Below are 19,843 nucleotides of genomic sequence, written 5' to 3'. Positions count from 1 at the left end.
GTGCGCCCCCCCAGTATAATAAACATTGAGTGCACCCCCCAGTATAATAAACATTGAGTGCGCCCCCCAGTATAATAAACATTGAGTGCACCCCCCAGTATAATAAACATTGAGTGCGCCCCCCAGTATAATAAACATTGAGTGCGCCCCCCAGTATAATAAACATTGAGTGCACCCCCCAGTATAATAAACATTGAGTGCGCCCCCCAGTATAATAAACATTGAGTGCACCCCCCAGTATAATAAACATTGAGTGCACCCCCCAGTATAATAAACATTGAGTGCGCCCCCCAGTATAATAAACATTGAGTGCGCCCCCCAGTATAATAAATATTGAGTGCACCCCCTAGTATAATAAACATTGAGTGCGCCCCCCCAGTATAATAAACATTGAGTGCACCCCCCCAGTATAATAAACATTGAGTGCACCCCCCCAGTATAATAAACATTGAGTGCACCCCCCAGTATAATAAACATTGAGTGCGCCCCCCCAGTATAATAAACATTGAGAGCGCCCCCCCAGTATAATAAACATTGAGTGCGCCCCTCCAGTATAATAAATATTGAGAGCGCCCCCCCAGTATAATAAACATTGAGAGCGCCCCCCCAGTATAATAAACATTGAGAGCGCCCCCCCAGTATAATAAACATTGAGTGCGCCCCCCCAGTATAATAAACATTGAGTGCGCCCCCCCAGTATAATAAACATTGAGAGCGCCCCGCTCCCCCCCAGTATAATAAACATTGGTGGCGCAGTGGGCAGTGCCAATGAGGGTTAAAAAAATAAATAAAAATTAACTCACCTCCACCAATTGATCACGTAGATGCCGGTCTCCTGTTCTTTCTTTAGGACCTGTCAAATGACCTGTGGTGACATCACTGTGGTCATCACATGGTACATCATATGATCCATCACCATGGTAATGGACCATGTGATTAGCTCAGTGACATCACCATAGGTCCTGAAGAAAGAACAGGAGACCGGCAGCTGCGCGATCAATTGGTGGAGGTGAGTTAATTTTTTATTTATTTTTTTAACCCTCATTGGCACTTCCCACTGCGCCACCAATGTTTATTATACTGGGGGGGGGGCGCTCTCAATGTTTATTATACTGGGGGGGCGCACTCAATGTTTATTATACTGGGGGGGCGCACTCAATGTTTATTATACTGAGGGGGCGCACTCAATGTTTATTATACTGGGGGGGCGCACTCAATGTTTATTATACTGGGGGGGCGCACTCAATGTTTATTATACTGGGGGGGCGCACTCAATGTTTATTATACTGGGGTGTTGGGGGGGGGGCGCACTGCGCCACCAATGAAGATAACTGACGTGTTAATACAAATACAGGAGGCGGGTGCCGGAATGAAATAGCCGGCACCCGACCTCTATGATAGGGGGCTGCGATCAGCGGCAGTTAACCACTCAGGTGCCGCTACCTGTCATAGAGGTCGGGTCCCGGCTATTTGATTCCGGCACCCGCCTCCTGTATTTGTATTACAGGTCAGTTTTCTTCATTGGTGGCGCAGTGGCCACAGCCCCTCCCCTCCTCCTCCCATCTCTCTTCTTATTGGCGGAGGCGGCGGCAGCAGCAGCACAGGGGGAGGGAGAGAGCCCCCCTTGCCTCTATGGAAGCGCCGGCCCTGCCTAAAGTTAGTTGCGGGCCGGCGCCCCTAAGGACTCGGGGGCAATTGCCCCCCTTGCCTCAATGGAAGCGCCGGCCCTGTCCAAACCAAACAGCAAGTCCCTGCCACAACATGTGATCCTGCAGGACCTGTAACTTTGACCCTCTATTCTGATCAGCTTCCTGATGCCGATGTTCCTCCCTAGGAACAGAATCTGGATCCACACGGTTCTCTCAGACAGCTCACAAAATGGCGGACTGCTTCTTCTCCAGGCTGAGTAACTTCACCTCTTATGGCAGCCCCGACTGGTCCACGGCTCTTCCAGCCTTCCGGGAACCGATCCTCTCTCTCTCCTGGACACCATCTGGATCACTGACAGCCATCAGTCACTCCCAACAGTGACCCTGGCCACTCCAAGTCCCACTGATGCGAGGAGGGCACACAATGCTGTCTTCCAGTCTCGGCCCAGACATGTCTGCTCAGCTCACAATTTCCTGCTTCTTCACAGCAGCAGCATGAGTCATCTCCACCTCTTATGCATATCCAAATACTTAGCAAAACTTAACTGTGTGGAGGAACAGCGGCCTCTAGTGGTAAAACTGCACAATGACAACTCTAACAAGAAAAAAATCACATCAACAGTATTGGAAACCGTATTTAAGCAATGGTGGCTGTTTCACCCTCTTACATCCGCATTAGTGGCCCCCAGTATGATTAATGCCTCCATTAGTGGCCCCCAGTAATAATAATGCACCCTTTAGTAGCCCTAGCATTATTAATGCCCCCATTTTGCTTGTATAAAAATAATTACTCACCTCTTCCACTTGAAAATGTGGGGATACTCTCTCCTCATTGAATGCAGCAGGGAAGGACCTGGGCTCACCTCATCCACTTGACCGGCATTCCCAGTTTGATGATGTCATCACGCTGGGAGCTCAGATCATTTCCTGCTGCATCCAGTGAGGAGTGAGTGTCCCCTTCACTGGAGACAGCAGAACGTGCTTTCCCAGAGTGGTGATGTCATCATGTGCGCCACTCTTACCGGTTTCTTGTCTCTGCCTCAAAGTGGGCTTGGTTCAGTGTTATTATTTGCTGCAATATTATTTCCGCCGTGCCCAAGTTTTTCTGAGAGAAATTATGGTTTGCATTAAGCCAGCAAAGAGTTGACTTAAAAAGAGGAGAGTGTCTAACCTCTATGAAGAAGTGCCAAATCTATCGTATGGAGTGTGTCACGGAGATAAATTTGGTGGATCTTCTGACTACCTGGTCTTCATTTTTAAGGTCTATTAGACAGCATTAGTGAATGTGGGACACTGTGTGTGGAACCATCCTAAATGTGTGACTCTCCACTTTATACTGATAGGAGTATTTGGAGACCAGAGTTGAGTAATAATTCCTTTGGTTGACATGAGATGTGAGAAGATGCTGCCAATTTTGACCAGAGCTGCCAAAAAGCTGATACCTATGGGAACAGCCAAACTTTAGCTTTGAGGAAACCAAGGATCAGACAGGTTGGATTTTTACCACCTGGTAGACACTGATCTACCTCTCTCCATAGAATAACAGGAATTATTTGTCAAAGGCAAGAAACCCAGTCAACAAAAAATGTGTTGAGTATGTGTCCTGTAACCTGTAAACTAAATACATATTATCCCCCAGTAGAGGGCATTGTAGACAGTCAGCATCTATTACTGTGCAGTCACATTGCAGTCTTTTATGTTTTTTTGCATCTTTCATGCCTTTCTAAATGGTGAGGGGAAAAAAAAAAAAAAGATTTTTACATTATTTTAGCCTCATGATGCTTCAGGATGGGCTGCAAATTTCACATATTTGATACCTTAATAGGTGCTTTCATCGGTGCTCATTGACGTCATACACTGAATGACCTGTCAAGTGGGGTAGAGGTGGGTTATTGACAGGGCCGACGTTAGGGGTGGCAAACAGGGCAATTGCCCATGGCCCCCATCCCTAAATCGGGCCCCCTGCTGAGCTGCCCAGACAGAAGTGGAAGCGAGCTGGTGGCCGCACCTGAGAAGAGCACAGATAGCAGAGCAAGGAGCGCTGGTCCCTGGTCTCTCGCCCACTGTAGCCTGCAGGGTCCTGATGCTGTAGTGAGGAGCTGGGGGCTGCCTCCATAGCACCGGCTCCACAGCAGTCAGGCAGACCTTGGCCCCGCCCCTTCCTCTCTCTCACTGGAGGCCCTGCACTGGGAAGGTAATGGCCTCCTCTGCTCCTGTGGTTTACTGGTGAGTTCAGAATGTCACCCTCTAATGACCGGACATATGTGCTGCCGGCCCCTCTGTCCTCTCTGTGCTGCAATAAATGACAAGGGCTTGTTGGCAGACATAACCTGATAGGTACAGGGGGGAGGCAGCCTGCAGAGAATATACCATCTATGTCATATCTATCTATCTCTCTATCTCATATCTATCTATGGCCTCCTGCACACGACCGTTGTGTGCACCCGTGGCCGTTGTGCCGTTTTCCGTTTTTTTTCACGGACCCATTGACTTTCAATGGGTCCGTGGAAAAAACGGAAAATGCACAGTTTTGCAGCCGCATCCGTGTTTCCTGGCTGTGAAAAAAATATGACCTGTCCTATTTTTTTCACGGCCAACGGTTCACTGACCCATTCAAGTCAATGGGTCCGTGAAAGAACACGGATGCACACAAGATTGGCATCCGTGTCCGTGATCCGTGGCCGTAGGTTACTTTTTATACAGACGGATCCGAAGATCCGTCTGCATAAAAGCTTTTTCAAAGCTGAGTTTTCACTTCGTGAAAACTCAGAACCGACAGTATATTCTAACACAGAAGCGTTCCCATGGTTATGGGGACGCTTCTAGTTAGAATACACTACAAACTGTGTACAAGACTGCCCCCTGCTGCCTGGCAGCACCCGATCTCTTACAGGGGGCCGTGATCAGCACAATTAACCCCTTCAGGTGCGGCACCTGAAGGGGTTAATTGTGCTGATCACGGCCCCCTGTAAGAGATCAGGGCTGCCAGGCAGCAGGGGGCAGACCCTCCCCAGTTTGAATATCATTGGTGGCCAGTGCGGCCCCCCCCCCCCTCTATTGTAATAATAGGTTGGTGGCCAGTGCGGCCCCCCCTCCCTCTATTGTAATAATTTGTTGGTGGCACAGTGTGCGCCCCCCCCCCCTCCCTCCCTCTATTGTAATAATTCGTTGGTGGCACAGTGTGCGCCCCCCCCCCCTCCCTCCCTCTATTGTAATAATTTGTTGGTGGCACAGTGTGCGCCCCCCCCCCTCCCTCCCTCTATTGTAATAATTCGTTGGTGGCACAGTGTGCGCCCCCCATCGTCCCCCCCTCCCTCTATAGCATTAACAACATTGGTGGCCAGTGTGCGGCCTCCCATCTCCCCCCCCCCCCATCATTGGTGGCAGCGGAGTTCCGATCGGAGTCCCAGTTTAATCGCTGGGGCTCCGATCGGTAACCATGGCAACCAGGACGCTACTACAGTCCTGGTTGCCATGGTTGCTTAGCAATAGTACAATAGTAGAAGATTCATACTTACCGGCTGCTGCGATGTTCGTGTCCGGCCGGGAGCTCCACCTACTGTTAAGTGACAGGTCTGTGCGGCGCATTGCTAAATGAACTGTCACTTACCAGTAGGAGGAGCTCCCGGCCGGACACAGACATCGCAGCTCCCAGGTAAGTATGAATCTTTTACTATTGTACTATTGCTAGTAACCCGCTGCCACCAATGATCGGGGGGGGGGGGGGGGATTGGGGTAGATGGGAGGCCGCACACTGGCCACCAATGTTGTTAATGCTATAGAGGGAGGGGGGGCCAATGGGGGGCGCACACTGTGCCACCAACGATTTATTACAATAGAGGGAGGAAGGGGGGGGGGGCGCACACTGTGCCACCAACGAATTATTACAATAGAGGGAGGAAGGGGGGGGGCGCACACTGTGCCACCAACGATTTATTACAATAGAGGGAGGAAGGGGGGGGGGCGCACACTGTGCCACCATCGAATTATTACAATAGAGGGAGGAAGGGGGGGGGGCGGGGGGGGGCACACTGTGCCACCAACGAATTATTACAATAGAGGGAGGAAGGGGGGGGGGGCGGGGGGGGGCACACTGTGCCACCAACGAATTATTACAATAGAGGGCGGAAGGGGGGGGCGGGGGGGGCACACTGTGCCACCAACGAATTATTACAATAGCGGGAGGAAGGGGGGGGGCCGCACTGGCCACCAATGATATTCAAACTGGGGAGGGGGGGGTCTGCCCCCTGCTGCCTGGCAGCCCTGATCTCTTACAGGGGGATATGATAGTACAATTAACCCCTTCAGGTGCGGCACCTGAGGGGTTAATTGTGCTGATCACGGCCCCCTGTAAGAGATCGGATGCTGCTAGGCAGCAGGGGGCAGTCATGTACACAGTTTGTAGTATATTCTAACTAGAAGCGTCCCCATTACCATGGGAACGCCTCTGTGTTAGAATATACTGTCGGAAATGAGGTTTCACGATCTAACTCATATCCGACAGTATATTCTAACATAGAGGCGTTCCCATGGTGATGGGGACGCTTCAAGTTAAAATATACCATCGGATTGGAGAAAACTCCGATCCGATGGTATAAAAGGGACTCCAGACTTTACATTGAAAGTCAATGGGGACGGATCCGTTTGAAATGGCACCATATTGTGTCAACGTCAAACGGATCCGTCCCCATTGACTTGCATTGTAATTCAGGACGGATCCGTTTGGCTCCGCACGGCCAGGCGGACACCAAAACGACTTTTTTTTCATGTCCGTGGATCCTCCAAAAATCAAGGAAGACCCACGGACGAAAAAACGGTCACGGATCACGGGAAAACGGGACCCGTTTTTGCGGACCGCAAAAAAATACGTTTGTGTGCAGGAGGCCTAAGTCATATCTATCTATCTATCTATCTATCTATCTGTTATCTATCTATCTATCTATCTATCTATCTATCTATCTATCTATCTATCTGTTATCTATCTATCTGTTATCTATCTATCTATCTCCTATCTATCTGTCTATCTATCTATCTATCTTTTATCTATCTATGTCATATCTATCTATCTATCTATCTATCTCATATCTATCTATCTATCTATCTATCTATCTATCTCCTATCTATCTGTTATCTATCTATCTATCTATCTATCTCCTATCTATCTGTTATCTATCTATCTATCTATCTATGTCACATCTATCTATCTCCTATCTATCTGTCTATCTATCTATCTATCTATCTTTTATCTATCTATGTCATATCTATCTATCTATCTATCTATCTCATATCTATTATCTATCTATCTATCTATCTATCTATCTATCTATCTATCTATCTCTGTTATCTATCTATCTATCTCCTATCTGTCTATCTATCTATGTATCTATCTATCATTTATCTATCTATCTATCTATCTATCTATCTATCTATCTATCTATCTTCTATCTATCTATCTATCCCCTATCTATCTAAAATTATGGAAGAGAGGCAGCATTTTGACTTCAGTGAAACAAGTGGATAGCTGCATAGTTCTGCATCCACCGGAGGTATTTTGTGTAGGCTCCCCAGCAATAGCCGTTATCTTCAGGCTGTCTCATTTCATCTGTGGGGACTATCCTGTCCCACTCATGTGTCAAGGAGATAAGTATTATCATTTCACATCGGTTTATTTATCTATCTCTTGATCCCTACCTTGCTTCATGTTTACTTCTGTATTACCCCTGATAAACCTTTATTTAAAGGTGGAACGCGTGACGCGTCGGGATCATTATACCATTTTGGGGATTGATTAGCTTTATCTATATATCTAGGAGCTCATATTGCTCCAAATTTTTGTGTGTTATTATTTTGATACCACTGTTTTAATATTACCTATTTTTGTAGGGTTATATTAGAGGTATATCAGTCTTAGGTACGGGGACAGGGAACCTCCACCATCAGGGGGCAACCCTGGGCGAAGGAATATCTAGGGCGATATAGGGATAGTTCAACATCCCCCGACCTCCCCATTATATATATATATATATATATATATATATACACTCACCTAAAGAATTATTAGGAACACCTGTTCTATTTCTCATTAATGCAATTATCTAGTCACCAATCACATGGCAGTTGCTTCAATGCATTTAGGGGTGTGGTCCTGGTCAAGACAATCTCCTGAACTCCAAACTGAATGTCAGAATGGGAAAGAAAGGTGATTTAAGCAATTTTGAGCGTGGCATGGTTGTTGGTGCCAGACAGGCCGGTCTGAGTATTTCACAATCTGCTCAGTTACTGGGATTTTCACGCACAACCATTTCTAGGGTTTACAAAGAATGGTGTGAAAAGGGAAAAACATCCAGTATGCGGCAGTCCTGTGGGCAAAAATGCCTTGTGGATGCTAGAGGTCAGAGGAGAATGGGCCGACTGATTCAAGCTGATAGAAGAGCAACGTTGACTGAAATAACCACTCGTTACAACCGAGGTATGCAGCAAAGCATTTGTGAAGCCACAACACGCACAACCTTGAGGCGGATGGGCTACAACAGCAGAAGACCCCACCGGGTACCACTCATCTCCACTACAAATAGGAAAAAGAGGCTACAATTTGCACGAGCTCACCAAAATTGGACTGTTGAAGACTGGAAAAATGTTGCCTGGTCTGATGAGTCTCGATTTCTGTTGAGACTTTCAAATGGTAGAGTCCGAATTTGGCGTAAACAGAATGAGAACATGTATCCATCCTCTGATGGCTACTTCCAGCAGGATAATGCACCATGTCACAAAGCTCGAATCATTTCAAATTGGTTTCTTGAACATGGCAATGAGTTCACTGTACTAAAATGGCCCCCACAGTCACCAGATCTCAACCCAATAGAGCATCTTTGGGATGTGGTGGAACGGGAGCTTCGTGCCCTGGATGTGCATCCCTCAAATCTCCATCAACTGCAAGATGCGATCCTATCAATATGGGCCAACATTTCTAAAGAATGCTATCAGCACCTTGTGGAATCAATGCCACGTAGAATTAAGGCAGTTCTGAAGGCAAAAGGGGGTCCAACACCGTATTAGTATGGTGTTCCTAATAATTCTTTAGGTGAGTGTATATATATATATATATATATATATATATATATATATATGTATCTATATACTATATGGTATCTTTCCTGTAGTGGGAGTTTTTCATTTTGTTATAGCTATACAGCAATACGTTTTTATATGGGCACACTTGTACCCTTACCCATCTATATGATATAATAAAGGTATTTTTTAGATTTTCACGTTAGCCTTGATATTTCTGACTTAATTTTCTACGTGACTCACCATCTATCTGGATATATCCAAATTTTTTATTTTCTTTAAACAAGTGGATTCCTTTATTCCCCCAACCCTCCTAGCTCCCTCCTGTTGGCAGTCTATAGATTGCTTAGCTCCAGTCTGTTTCATTTGCATTCCTTATTACTGAGCCATTGCATTTTTTTAATTGAATCTTGGTATAAATTTGGCTTTTGCACACAAACCGTCCGTTCCGTGCATTGGGGATCGCAATTTGCTGTTCCCAATGCACGGGCACCATCTATGCGGTTGCCGCTGACGGAAACAGACCCATTCAATTTGAAAGGATCCGTGGTCCGTCCGCACCGCAAAAAAACATGTTCTATTTTTTTGTGGTGCGGAGGCACGGAGAGAAACCCCACAGCAGTGCTCCATAGTTCTTCCACGGGGTTCCGTGCCTCCGTTCCGCACCGCACCTTCTGTATTGCTGACCCATTCAAGTGAATGGGTCCACCAGTGGCGTACCTACCATATAGGCAGACCACGCAGCTGCTATGGGGCCCGTGAGAAAGAGGGGCCCGAAGTGGAGGAGAGGCCCCGCCCCCTAATTGCTCCTGTTTATCTTTCTAAAGCTAAACGACCTTTGATGATGTAATCAGAGGTCCTGTAAGGGAACTGCACAGTGTAAAGTGTAGTTCCCAGGTTAGAACAGTGCATCTGCCAGGACCTGTGATGACATCATCTTCAACATCACAGGTCCTGCAGAATCTAGCAAAGGAACTGCATCAAAAATGGTGTAGTTCCTAGATTTCAAAGGTATATCTGCCAGGACCTGTGATGACATCATCACAGGTCCTTCAACCACTAACAGCAAGTATTAGAAGTTCACAAGCAGCTCTGCATTGATCTATACAGACTGGAATGGAGTGCTAAGAGGAGGTCCTCCACTTCTCATCATTTACCACCCCTCCATGCCCTGTTTTTACTCATTGCTCACTCATGTATAATACTTCAGACAGTTACAGTGACCACTACCTCATGTACCTCACACACACAGTGACCATAATGTATAACTGACCACATATTTCTGTAAACACTGCATCTACAGTATTATACCTTCTATGTCTCACACTGCTGTATTTACTATATACCTGTACACACTGCATCTATTATACCTCGTACCTCACATATTACACTACTATATACTGTATACTGTATACCTGTATACACTGCATATATTATACCCCATACCTCACATATCAGTACACTGCTGTATATACTATATACCTGTACACACTGCATCTATTAATACCTCTTTTGTGTGCCAGGGCTGTTTTGTAATCCCAATCCGTCCCTGATGGCATAAATTATAAAACGCAGCAGCAAGAATAGTTCATGGAACAAAAGGAGGGGCTATAAAAAGGGAATAGGGGCCCAATTTAGATTCCTGCTATGGGGCCCAGTGATTTTTATGTACGCCCCTGGGGTCCACATCCGTGATATGGTGAGCACTCGGTCGGTGCCCACATATTGCAGACAAGCAACGGCCGTCTGCATGAACCCTTAGGCTGAGTTCACACTTCAGTTATTTTCATCAATTATTGTGAGCCAAAACCAGGTGCGGGTCAAAAACACAGAACAGGACGGCAATACAGATGTCTGTGCTGTGGCAGCCGGCAGGGGAGGGAGAGGTGTGTCCCCTCCCTGTTCCTCTGATAGGCTGCCAGCACTAGGCCGGCAGCCTATCAGAGGCCGGTGTAGGTGGCGCGATGACGTCATCGCGCCGCCTGAGCCAGCGAGGGACACAGGCCAGAAGAGGCCTGCATCGCATCCTGGAGGAGGTAAGTATAAGTTTATTTTTATTTTTTATATATATGTACAAATTACAATACTGGCACATAAGGGGGGCTGCTGGCACATAAGAGGGGCTGCTGGCACATAGGGGGGACTATTGGCACATAAGGGGGACTACTGGCACATAAGGGGGGCTACTGGCACATAAGGGGGGCTACTGGCACATAAGGGGGGCTACTGGCATATAAGGGGAGCTACTGGCACATAAGGGGCGCTACTGGCATATAAGGGGGGCTACTGGCACATGATAGGAGGCTATAGGCATATAAGGGGGGCTGCTTGCACATAAGGGGGGCTACTGGCACATAAGGGGGACTACTGGCACATAAGGGGGGCTACTGGCACATAAGGGGGGGGATACTGGCCCATATGGGGGGCTATTGGCACTTGATAGGGGGGCTACTGGCACATGAGAGGGGGAAAAGGCACATAAGGGGGACTACTGGCCCTTGATAGGGGGGCTACTGGCACATGATAGGGGGGACGACTGGCACATAAGGGGGGGGATACTGGCCCATATGGGGGGCTATTGGCACTTGATAGGGGGGCTACTGGCACATGATAGGGGGGGCGACTGGCACATAAGGGGGCTACTGGCACATGATAGGGGGGCACTCTGTCTACCTGCACATGATGGTGGGGGGCTCTTATTACTGGCACATGATTGTGCATGCAGGACTTTTGTCTCCGCTTAAAAATCATCTGAGCGGAAACATAACGGACCCCATTATAATCTATGGGGTCCTAAGGGCTCTGTTTGACTCAGTTTGGCGTCAGTTATGTGCCTTTTCCGTCCTTTCCGTTCTCCTGCTCCTAAACGGAGAAGGAGAACGGAAAGGCTGAACGGTGATGTGAACGTAGCCTTAGCAGTAATTTATGATTTTCTTTTGCTCTCAATAAATCTTGTGTTAAGCATAAAAAAAAAAAATATGGTGAGACGGTTGCAAGTACTCTTCTGATATGATTTCATCAAGCAGTTTTGATGGGGGGAGAGAGAGAGAAATTTTACCTAGAAACTGCACTGACCCAACCCTGTACCTCACATGGATCCAGAGATCTCCCCATTCATTGCTCCAATTGCTCTGGTAGATTTATTTCAAGCTAGCAGCTTAGGGGGCATGTCCATTCTCAGGAGGCATGTCCTCTCTACTGCAGCTGGTAGCAGTTGAAGGATGGAACTTAGCACGTACTTCCATCTTTGTGAGCAGGACAGAGAAACTAGAAAAAGAGCAAACAGCAGGTGGCGCTATACAGATTTCTGTGAATAACTCACTGGCTATAATACATTTTTAATTACATGCAATTACAAAAGTATTGGTATGAAACATTATTCATTTATGCGCTTATATAGTGCTGACATATTCCAAAGCACTTTACAGACATTAGCATCAAGCTGTCCCCAATGGGGCTCACAATCGAAGTTCCCTATCAGTATGTCTTTGGAGGGTGGGAGGAAATACAAACTACAAATTGGCGTGGTGTTAAAAAGCAGGAAGTGCTCAACCCCATATGCAGTGGTGCATCTATACCGGAGGGGGCAGATCCTGCACTTCCCGCTGCTAATGGCAATCCCCAGCAAAAATGCATACAATGGAGGATGCCTGCAGCGGACCACAAGTACCACAATGGACATCCTACACAAGATAGCAAATGTGTGCATGTGATAAAACAGTAAAAATACTGCACTCTGCGGTCTTACTAACCCTCGTACTGGTGTAAAATTGAGAATTAGCCAACATATCCTGCTTGGAGGACATGTCTGAGCCCGAGCACCGCGCCAAGGTTTCTCAAGTAGCTCGGGACCTAACGCTAAACCTACCTGGGCCGTAGCATGTCCTCCAAGCAGGATATGTTGGCTAATTCTCAATTTTACACCAGTACGAGGGTTAGTAAGACCGCAGAGTGCACCTGTCTTTGTTTTTGCTATATTATTTTTAGGAGGGTGGGAGGAAATCAGAGTACCCGGAGGAAACCCACACTGAACATACAAACTCTATGCAGAACCCAGGACCCCAGCGCTGCAAGGCACCAGTGCTAACCACTGAGCCACCATACTGCCCATAATGTAGAATATTTTTTGTGGGACAACCCCTTTAAACAAGATCTAATAAAGCACGGGTGTGACAAACTCGGTGGTGGTACTGGTTGTAGATGAGCTCTTCAATAACTACTCACTGATTATATTTTCATGGCAAATAGTCCATGATCTCCAAACCAAAATGCAAGCAAAACTGTGGGGAAGTCATGGCTTGTGGAACACAAAGATAAAAAAAAAAAAGTTCTTTACCATTTTTTATATAATAATGTGATTTGGAAATCCATACCAGCCCAGCCCACTAGTTCTTTGTCTGTTGCCACTCACACACCATTGCCAGATTGCTAGCAAAGGCATCAAATTAATTTTACAAGTGATAACTGGGTAACAAAGTACGTTCTATGCAGTCTCCCACTGTCAGCCCTGAAGCGAAATAACATTTCTCCTTGACAAAACAAATGGTAATGTCCAGTTGTTCATTCATTAATATACATGTAGTTTAAGGCCCCTTTCACACGAGCAAATTTTCCACGCGGGTGCAATGTGTGATGTAAACGCATAGCACCCGCACTGAATCCTGACCCATTCATTTCAATGGGTCCTTTACATGAGCGGTTTTTTTTCATGCATCAGTTCTGCGTTGCGTGAAAAACGCAGCATGTTCTATATTCTGCGTTTTTCACGCAGCTCTGGCCCCATCGAAGTTAATGGGGCTTCAGTGAAGTAAGTCCGGATGCAATGCGTTTTTCACTGATGGTTGCTAGGAGATGTTGTTTGTAAACCTTCAGTTTTTTATCACGCGCGTGTAAAACGCATTGCACTCGCGCGGAAAAAACGGAACAACTGAACGCAATTGCAGACAAACTGACTGCACTTGCTTGCAAAATGGTGCGAGTTTCACTGAACGCACCCTGAACGCATCCGGAGCCAGTCCGTAACGCTCGTGTTAAAGCGGCCTAAGGGGTAGTAACAGAGGAATGGCACAATGCTGGGTTTATTCATTTTTCCATCACATTTTACACTGATTGTTTACATGGTTATGACCACCTTGCAATCCAGCAGTGGTGGTCGTGCTTGCACACTATAGGAAAAAGCACCAGGTTCTCTAGCGGCCGGGACCACAGGAGTGAGCATAGACAGTCGCTTTATCCTACAGTGAGCAAGCATGACAACCATTGCTGGATTGAAGGGTGGTTGTAACCATGAAAACAAGCAGTGTATAATGAGATGGAAAAATGAATCAAACCAGCAAAGGAAGCAAAATGGACAATATTGGTACATTAGAAAGTGGCTTGTATTAACTTTCTTTAATACGATACATGCTATTTGCTGAAGTGAGACAACCTCTTTAAAAGCTATGGACACTTTCAGGGCATTTTTTAATCATTGCATTTTACTCATTTTGGGCTAAAAATCATTTTTTCAATTGGCCTTTATTAACAGATTTCAGCAGTTTTTGAGATACAGGAGTTGAAAATCATTTGCAGATATCAATTCTCAGTCTCTGTCAGCTGACGGCTCATGTGAAGTCTTAGCTATAGAGCTTCCAAGATGCCTTGCTGTGGGATAATGGCTAGGCAGTCTTGGCATGCTGGGAATTGTAGTTTTGCAGCAGCTGGAGAGCCATCCCTGCTATAGAGTTTAGTTATAATGAGTGTTTATGAGGTCAGATCAGAGATAAGGCTTCACATGAGCCATTAACAGTCGGGGACTCAGAATTGAGAGTCTGCAAACAGATTGATTTTTAACCCCTATTTTTTTTTGTAAAAACGATGAAAAATGTAATAATATATTTTTGACAAAACAAATGGTAATGTCCAGTTGTTCATTCATCAATTAAAAATTATTTTAGCCCCAAATGAGTAAATTGTAATCATAGAATAAAATTGGCACAAAGGTTTCCATAGCTTTTACGGACTTGCACTGTTAACAATATCTCCAGTTGCGACTGGACCATAACGCAAGTATAAGCAAAGTCTAATTTTAATCACTTTGTATTATGGTTCTACCCTGAACTGTCTTAGGCTCCATTCACACGTCCGCAAAATGGGTCCGCATCCTTACCGCAATTTTGCGGAAAGGGTGCGGACCCATTCATTCTCTATGGGGACGGAATGGTTTCGGACAGCACACAGTGTGCTGTCTGCAGCCGCAATTGCGGAGCGTGGCCCCGATTTTGGGTCCGCAGCTCCGCAAAAAGATAGAGCATGTCCTATTCTTGTCCGCAGCTTGCGGACAAGAATAGGTATTTCTATGGGGGTGACGGGCTGGTGTGTTGCGGACCCGCAATTTGCGGGTCCGCAACACACCACGCACGTGTGAATGTAGCCTTATTTCTTAAGTTTTACCTCCAGTCTGGCAGACACTGATATCCTGGTTTGCTGTACGGTGTACAAGAATTTCAAACCAACCTGGACTTAGATTAATAGTCCAAGATATGGACTAACCCCAGAAAACATCCATGTGTGCTACTGCTTAGAAAGTGTTTATAGGATCCTAAATGGTAAAAATGTTTTCCAGGCACCTCTTTTCTAATTTGCAGTCAAAATACACTGCGTGCAGAATTATTAGGCAAATGAGTATTTTGACCACATCATCCTCTTTATGCATGTTGTCTTACTCCAAGCTGTATAGGCTCGAAAGCCTACTACCAATTAAGCATATTAGGTGATGTGCATCTCTGTAATGAGAAGGGGTGTGGTCTAATGACATCAACACCCTATATTAGGTGTGCATAATTATTAGGCAACTTCCTTTCCTTTGGCAAAATGGGTCAAAAGAAGGACTTGACAGGCTCAGAAAAGTAAAAAATAGTGAGATATCTTGCAGAGGGATGCAGCACTCTTAAAATTGCAAAGCTTCTGAAGCGTGATCATCGAACAATCAAGCGTTTCATTCAAAATAGTCAACAGGGTCGCAAGAAGCGTGTGGAAAAACCAAGGCGCAAAATAACTGCCCATGAACTGAGAAAAGTCAAGCGTGCAGCTGCCAAGATGCCACTTGCCACCAGTTTGGCCATATTTCAGAGCTGCAACATCACTGGAGTGCCCAAAAGCACAAGGTGTGCAATACTCAGAGACATGGCCAAGGTAAGAAAGGCTGAAAGACGACCACCACTGAACAAGACACACAAGCTGAAACGTCAAGACTGTGCCAAGAAATATCTCAAGACTGATTTTTCTAAGGTTTTATGGACTGATGAAATGAGAGTGAGTCTTGATGGGCCAGATGGATGGGCCCGTGGCTGGATTGGTAAAGGGCAGAGAGCTCCAGTCCGACTCAGACGCCAGCAAGGTGGAGGTGGAGTACTGGTTTGGGCTGGTATCATCAAAGATGAGCTTGTGGGGCCTTTTCGGGTTGAGGATGGAGTCAAGCTCAACTCCCAGTCCTACTGCCAGTTTCTGGAAGACACCTTCTTCAAGCAGTGGTACAGGAAGAAGTCTGCATCCTTCAAGAAAAACATGATTTTCATGCAGGACAATGCTCCATCACACGCGTCCAAGTACTCCACAGCGTGGCTGGCAAGAAAGGGTATAAAAGAAGAAAATCTAATGACATGGCCTCCTTGTTCACCTGATCTGAACCCCATTGAGAACCTGTGGTCCATCATCAAATGTGAGATTTACAAGGAGGGAAAACAGCACACCTCTCTGAACAGTGTCTGGGAGGCTGTGGTTGCTGCTGCACGCAATGTTGATGGTGAACAGATCAAAACACTGACAGAATCCATGGATGGCAGGCTTTTGAGTGTCCTTGCAAACAAAGGTGGCTATATTGGTCACTGATTTGTTTTTGTTTTGTTTTTAAATGTCAGAAATGTATATTTGTGAATGTTGAGATGTTATATTTGTTTCACTGGTAAAAATAAATAATTGAAATGGGTATATATTTGTTTTTTGTTAAGTTGCCTAATAATTATGCACAGTAATAGTCACCTGCACACACAGATATCCCCCTAAAATAGCTAAAACTAAAAACAAACTAAAAACTACTTCCAAAAATATTCAGCTTTGATATTAATGAGTTTTTTTGGTTCATTGAGAACATGGTTGTTGTTCAATAATAAAATTAATCCTCAAAAATACAACTAGCCTAATAATTCTGCACTCCCTGTATAGTTTTTGGCTAGACACAAAAGTTCAGTCATGATGACCTAGTACTACTATTCTTGTGGATCCAACTGTATACATTCTGTTGTGTGGTAAAGGTCCTGAGAGGTAAAGGATGCAGCGACCTGGGAGGGGAGGCAAGGATGAGAGGTGTGGTAGTGGTGACACAGATGGGAATTTTAGGGGTTGACAGCTGTCCTCGCACCATAAAACAATACATACTGTATAAGGGATAATCACTTTACTGTAACGCTGCTGCTTCCATTTCAGTACTTGCTAGGCAGTAGGCACCCATTTGGACTCGACTTCCCACATCTCAACACAGTGGACCTGTTCAGCCAGTATTGGCAGAGGTGGGCTTCATGCAGCCAGTGATTGGCTGAACAAGCATTTGCTGCATGTTGTGAGGGAACGGTAAGAGGAGACCAGAAGAGCCTAGTAAATATCATATCAAGAGCAGGGAGATCAGTAAGATTTTTCAAAATGTTATGGTGATTTAAGCCAATGTTCCAAAAAGTCTCAGTGGCTGGACAACCCCTTTGATATTTCTGAGTGAGTTTTTTTTTCAAGCTGTGTTGCTGTCTTTGTAACTTGACCTGTACACTGACGTGTTATGTAATCTCTTGCAGAACCAATGATGACGATCCAAGGAAACATCAATTCTTTAAATCCATAAATTTCCAAAGGCTGGAAGCCGGTATGGTGGACCCACCATTTGTACCAGACCCATCTGTGGTCTATGCCAAGGACGTTGCAGATATAGCTGATTTCTCTGAGGTCAAAGGGGTTGAGTTTGATGAGAAAGATGCCAAATTCTTCAAGAGGTTTTCTACTGGCGCAATACCAGTCAGCTGGCAGAAGGAGATCATCGACACTGGACTATTTGATGAACTTAATGACCCAAACAGGGAAAGCACTGGGAGATACATGAGTGGTGGTGAGAGGAAGTCAGGAGTATGTTCTATAATATAGTTGGCACTCATTGTACATTAGCGGCAGAATGGGACTTACTTCTCTAAACATATTCCTACAATTGAGCATTTGATGCTTTACAGACCGCACTGTACATTCCATCCAAGTCCTTGTAAGATGGTTGTTTACAAAGTACCAGTCCAAATGACACCGGTAGCTTATTACCAAGAAACCACCGTCCGTCATCTTGAGTATGTATGTTTTGGCAATCTTTTACAAAAATCTCTTGTGTCTCAGTGTGTTACTCCATTTTGACTTCTTACTCAACAGACTCTGCATTTATAAACTTATCACAAAAGTTTGTCTGTTTTTTATTAAAAGAAGGAAGCTTGAGGACAAGGGGTATTTGTGGTGTTTTGATTGGTTTTATTGTTTAAGAGCATTGCTTTCGTGGTATTCATATCTGACTGTCTTGTCCTATTACATTAAATATTTCATCTTCTCAAAAATAAATCATGCAAGTTTCAACTAGAATATATATATATATACTGATTCCCAGAAAGGAATGGACTGTGGTTCTGAGAATAGGCTTGTGCTTCAGTGTTATGGGTGGTATGACTTTGTCGAGTATATTTAAAGGGGTATTCCCATCGTAAACATTTATGGCATATGCTCTGGATATACAGTATCTCACAAAAGTGAGTACACCCCTCATATTTTTGTAAATAATTTTGTTCTATCTTTTCATGGGACAACACTGAAGATCTGACACTTTGATAAAATGTAAAGTAGTCAGTGTACAGCTTGTATAACAGTGTAAATTTGGCGTGCCCTCAAAATAACTCCACACACAGCCATTGATGTCTAAACCGCTGGCAACAAAAGTGAGTACACCCCTAAGGCCCCTTTCACACTGCCGAGATTTCCGCGCGGGTGCAATGCGTGTGGTGAACGCATTGCACCCGCACTGAATCCGGACCCATTAATTTCTATGGGGCTGTGCACATGAGCGGTGATTTTCACGCATCACTTGTGCGTTGCGTGAAAATTGCAGCATGCGCCTCTTTGTGCGTTTTTTTTCCGTAATTTTTTTTTTACAAGTGCGGATGCGGTGCGATTTTCACGCACGGTTGCCAGGTGACGATCAGAATGGGGACCCGATCATTATTATTTTCCCTTCTAAAATGGTTATAAGGGAAAATAATAGCATTCTGAATACAGAATGCATAGTACAATAGGGCTGGAGGGGTTAAAAAAAAACACCATGGTGATGGATCATGTGACGGACCATGTGATGAGTGTAGTGACATCATCAAAGGTCCTATTCCTCACAAAAGAAGACAGAAGAGATGCCCGGCTGCGCGAACAAGTGGATTAAGGTGAGTTAAAGTTTTTTGTTTGTTTTTTAACCCCTCCAGCCCTATTGTACTATGCATTCTGTATTCAGAATGCTATTATTTTCCCTTATAACCATGTTATAAGGGGAAATAATACAATCTACACTACAACTAACCCAAACCTGAACTTCTGTGAAGAAGTTCGGGTCTGGGTACCACAGTCGGTTTTTTATCACGCGCGTGCAAAACTCATTGCACCCGCGCGATAAAAACTGAACATCAGAACGCAATCGCAGTCAAAACTGACTGCAATTGCGTACCTACTCGCGCGGGTTTTCCGCAATGCACCGGGACGCATCCGGACCTAATCCGGACACACTCGTCTGCAAGGGGCCTAAGTGAAAATGGCCAAATTGTGCACAATTTGCCATTTTCCCTCCCAGGTGTCATGTGATTAATCAGTGTTACAAGGTCTCAGGTGTGAATGGGGAGCAGGTGTGTTAAATTTGGTGTTATCGCTCAAAGAACTCTGAGAATCTGAAAAAAAGAATTGTTGCTCTACTTAAAGATGGCCGAGGCTATAAGAAGATTGCCAACACCATGAAACTGAGCTGCAGCACGGTGGCCAAGACCGTGCAGCGGTTTAACAAGACAGGTTCCATACAGAACAGGCCTCGCCATGGT

General features: G+C 45.4%; 1 protein-coding gene across 1 annotated transcript in view; it reads left to right on the top strand.

The window, feature by feature from the left end:
* Positions 1-17,882, top strand: part of GRK7 (G protein-coupled receptor kinase 7) — a 75,163-nt gene extending 57,281 nt beyond the window's left edge. The window contains exon 4 of the mRNA XM_040427776.1: positions 17,540-17,882. Within this exon, the coding sequence (XP_040283710.1) occupies positions 17,540-17,882 (343 nt within the window). The remainder of the gene's footprint in view (positions 1-17,539) is intronic.
* The last annotated feature ends 1,961 nt before the right edge of the window (positions 17,883-19,843 follow it).

This window comes from Bufo bufo, chromosome 4 (assembly GCF_905171765.1).
Source record: "Bufo bufo chromosome 4, aBufBuf1.1, whole genome shotgun sequence".
Lineage (NCBI taxonomy): Eukaryota > Metazoa > Chordata > Amphibia > Anura > Bufonidae > Bufo > Bufo bufo.
This window is presented reverse-complemented; position numbering and strand designations above follow the sequence as displayed.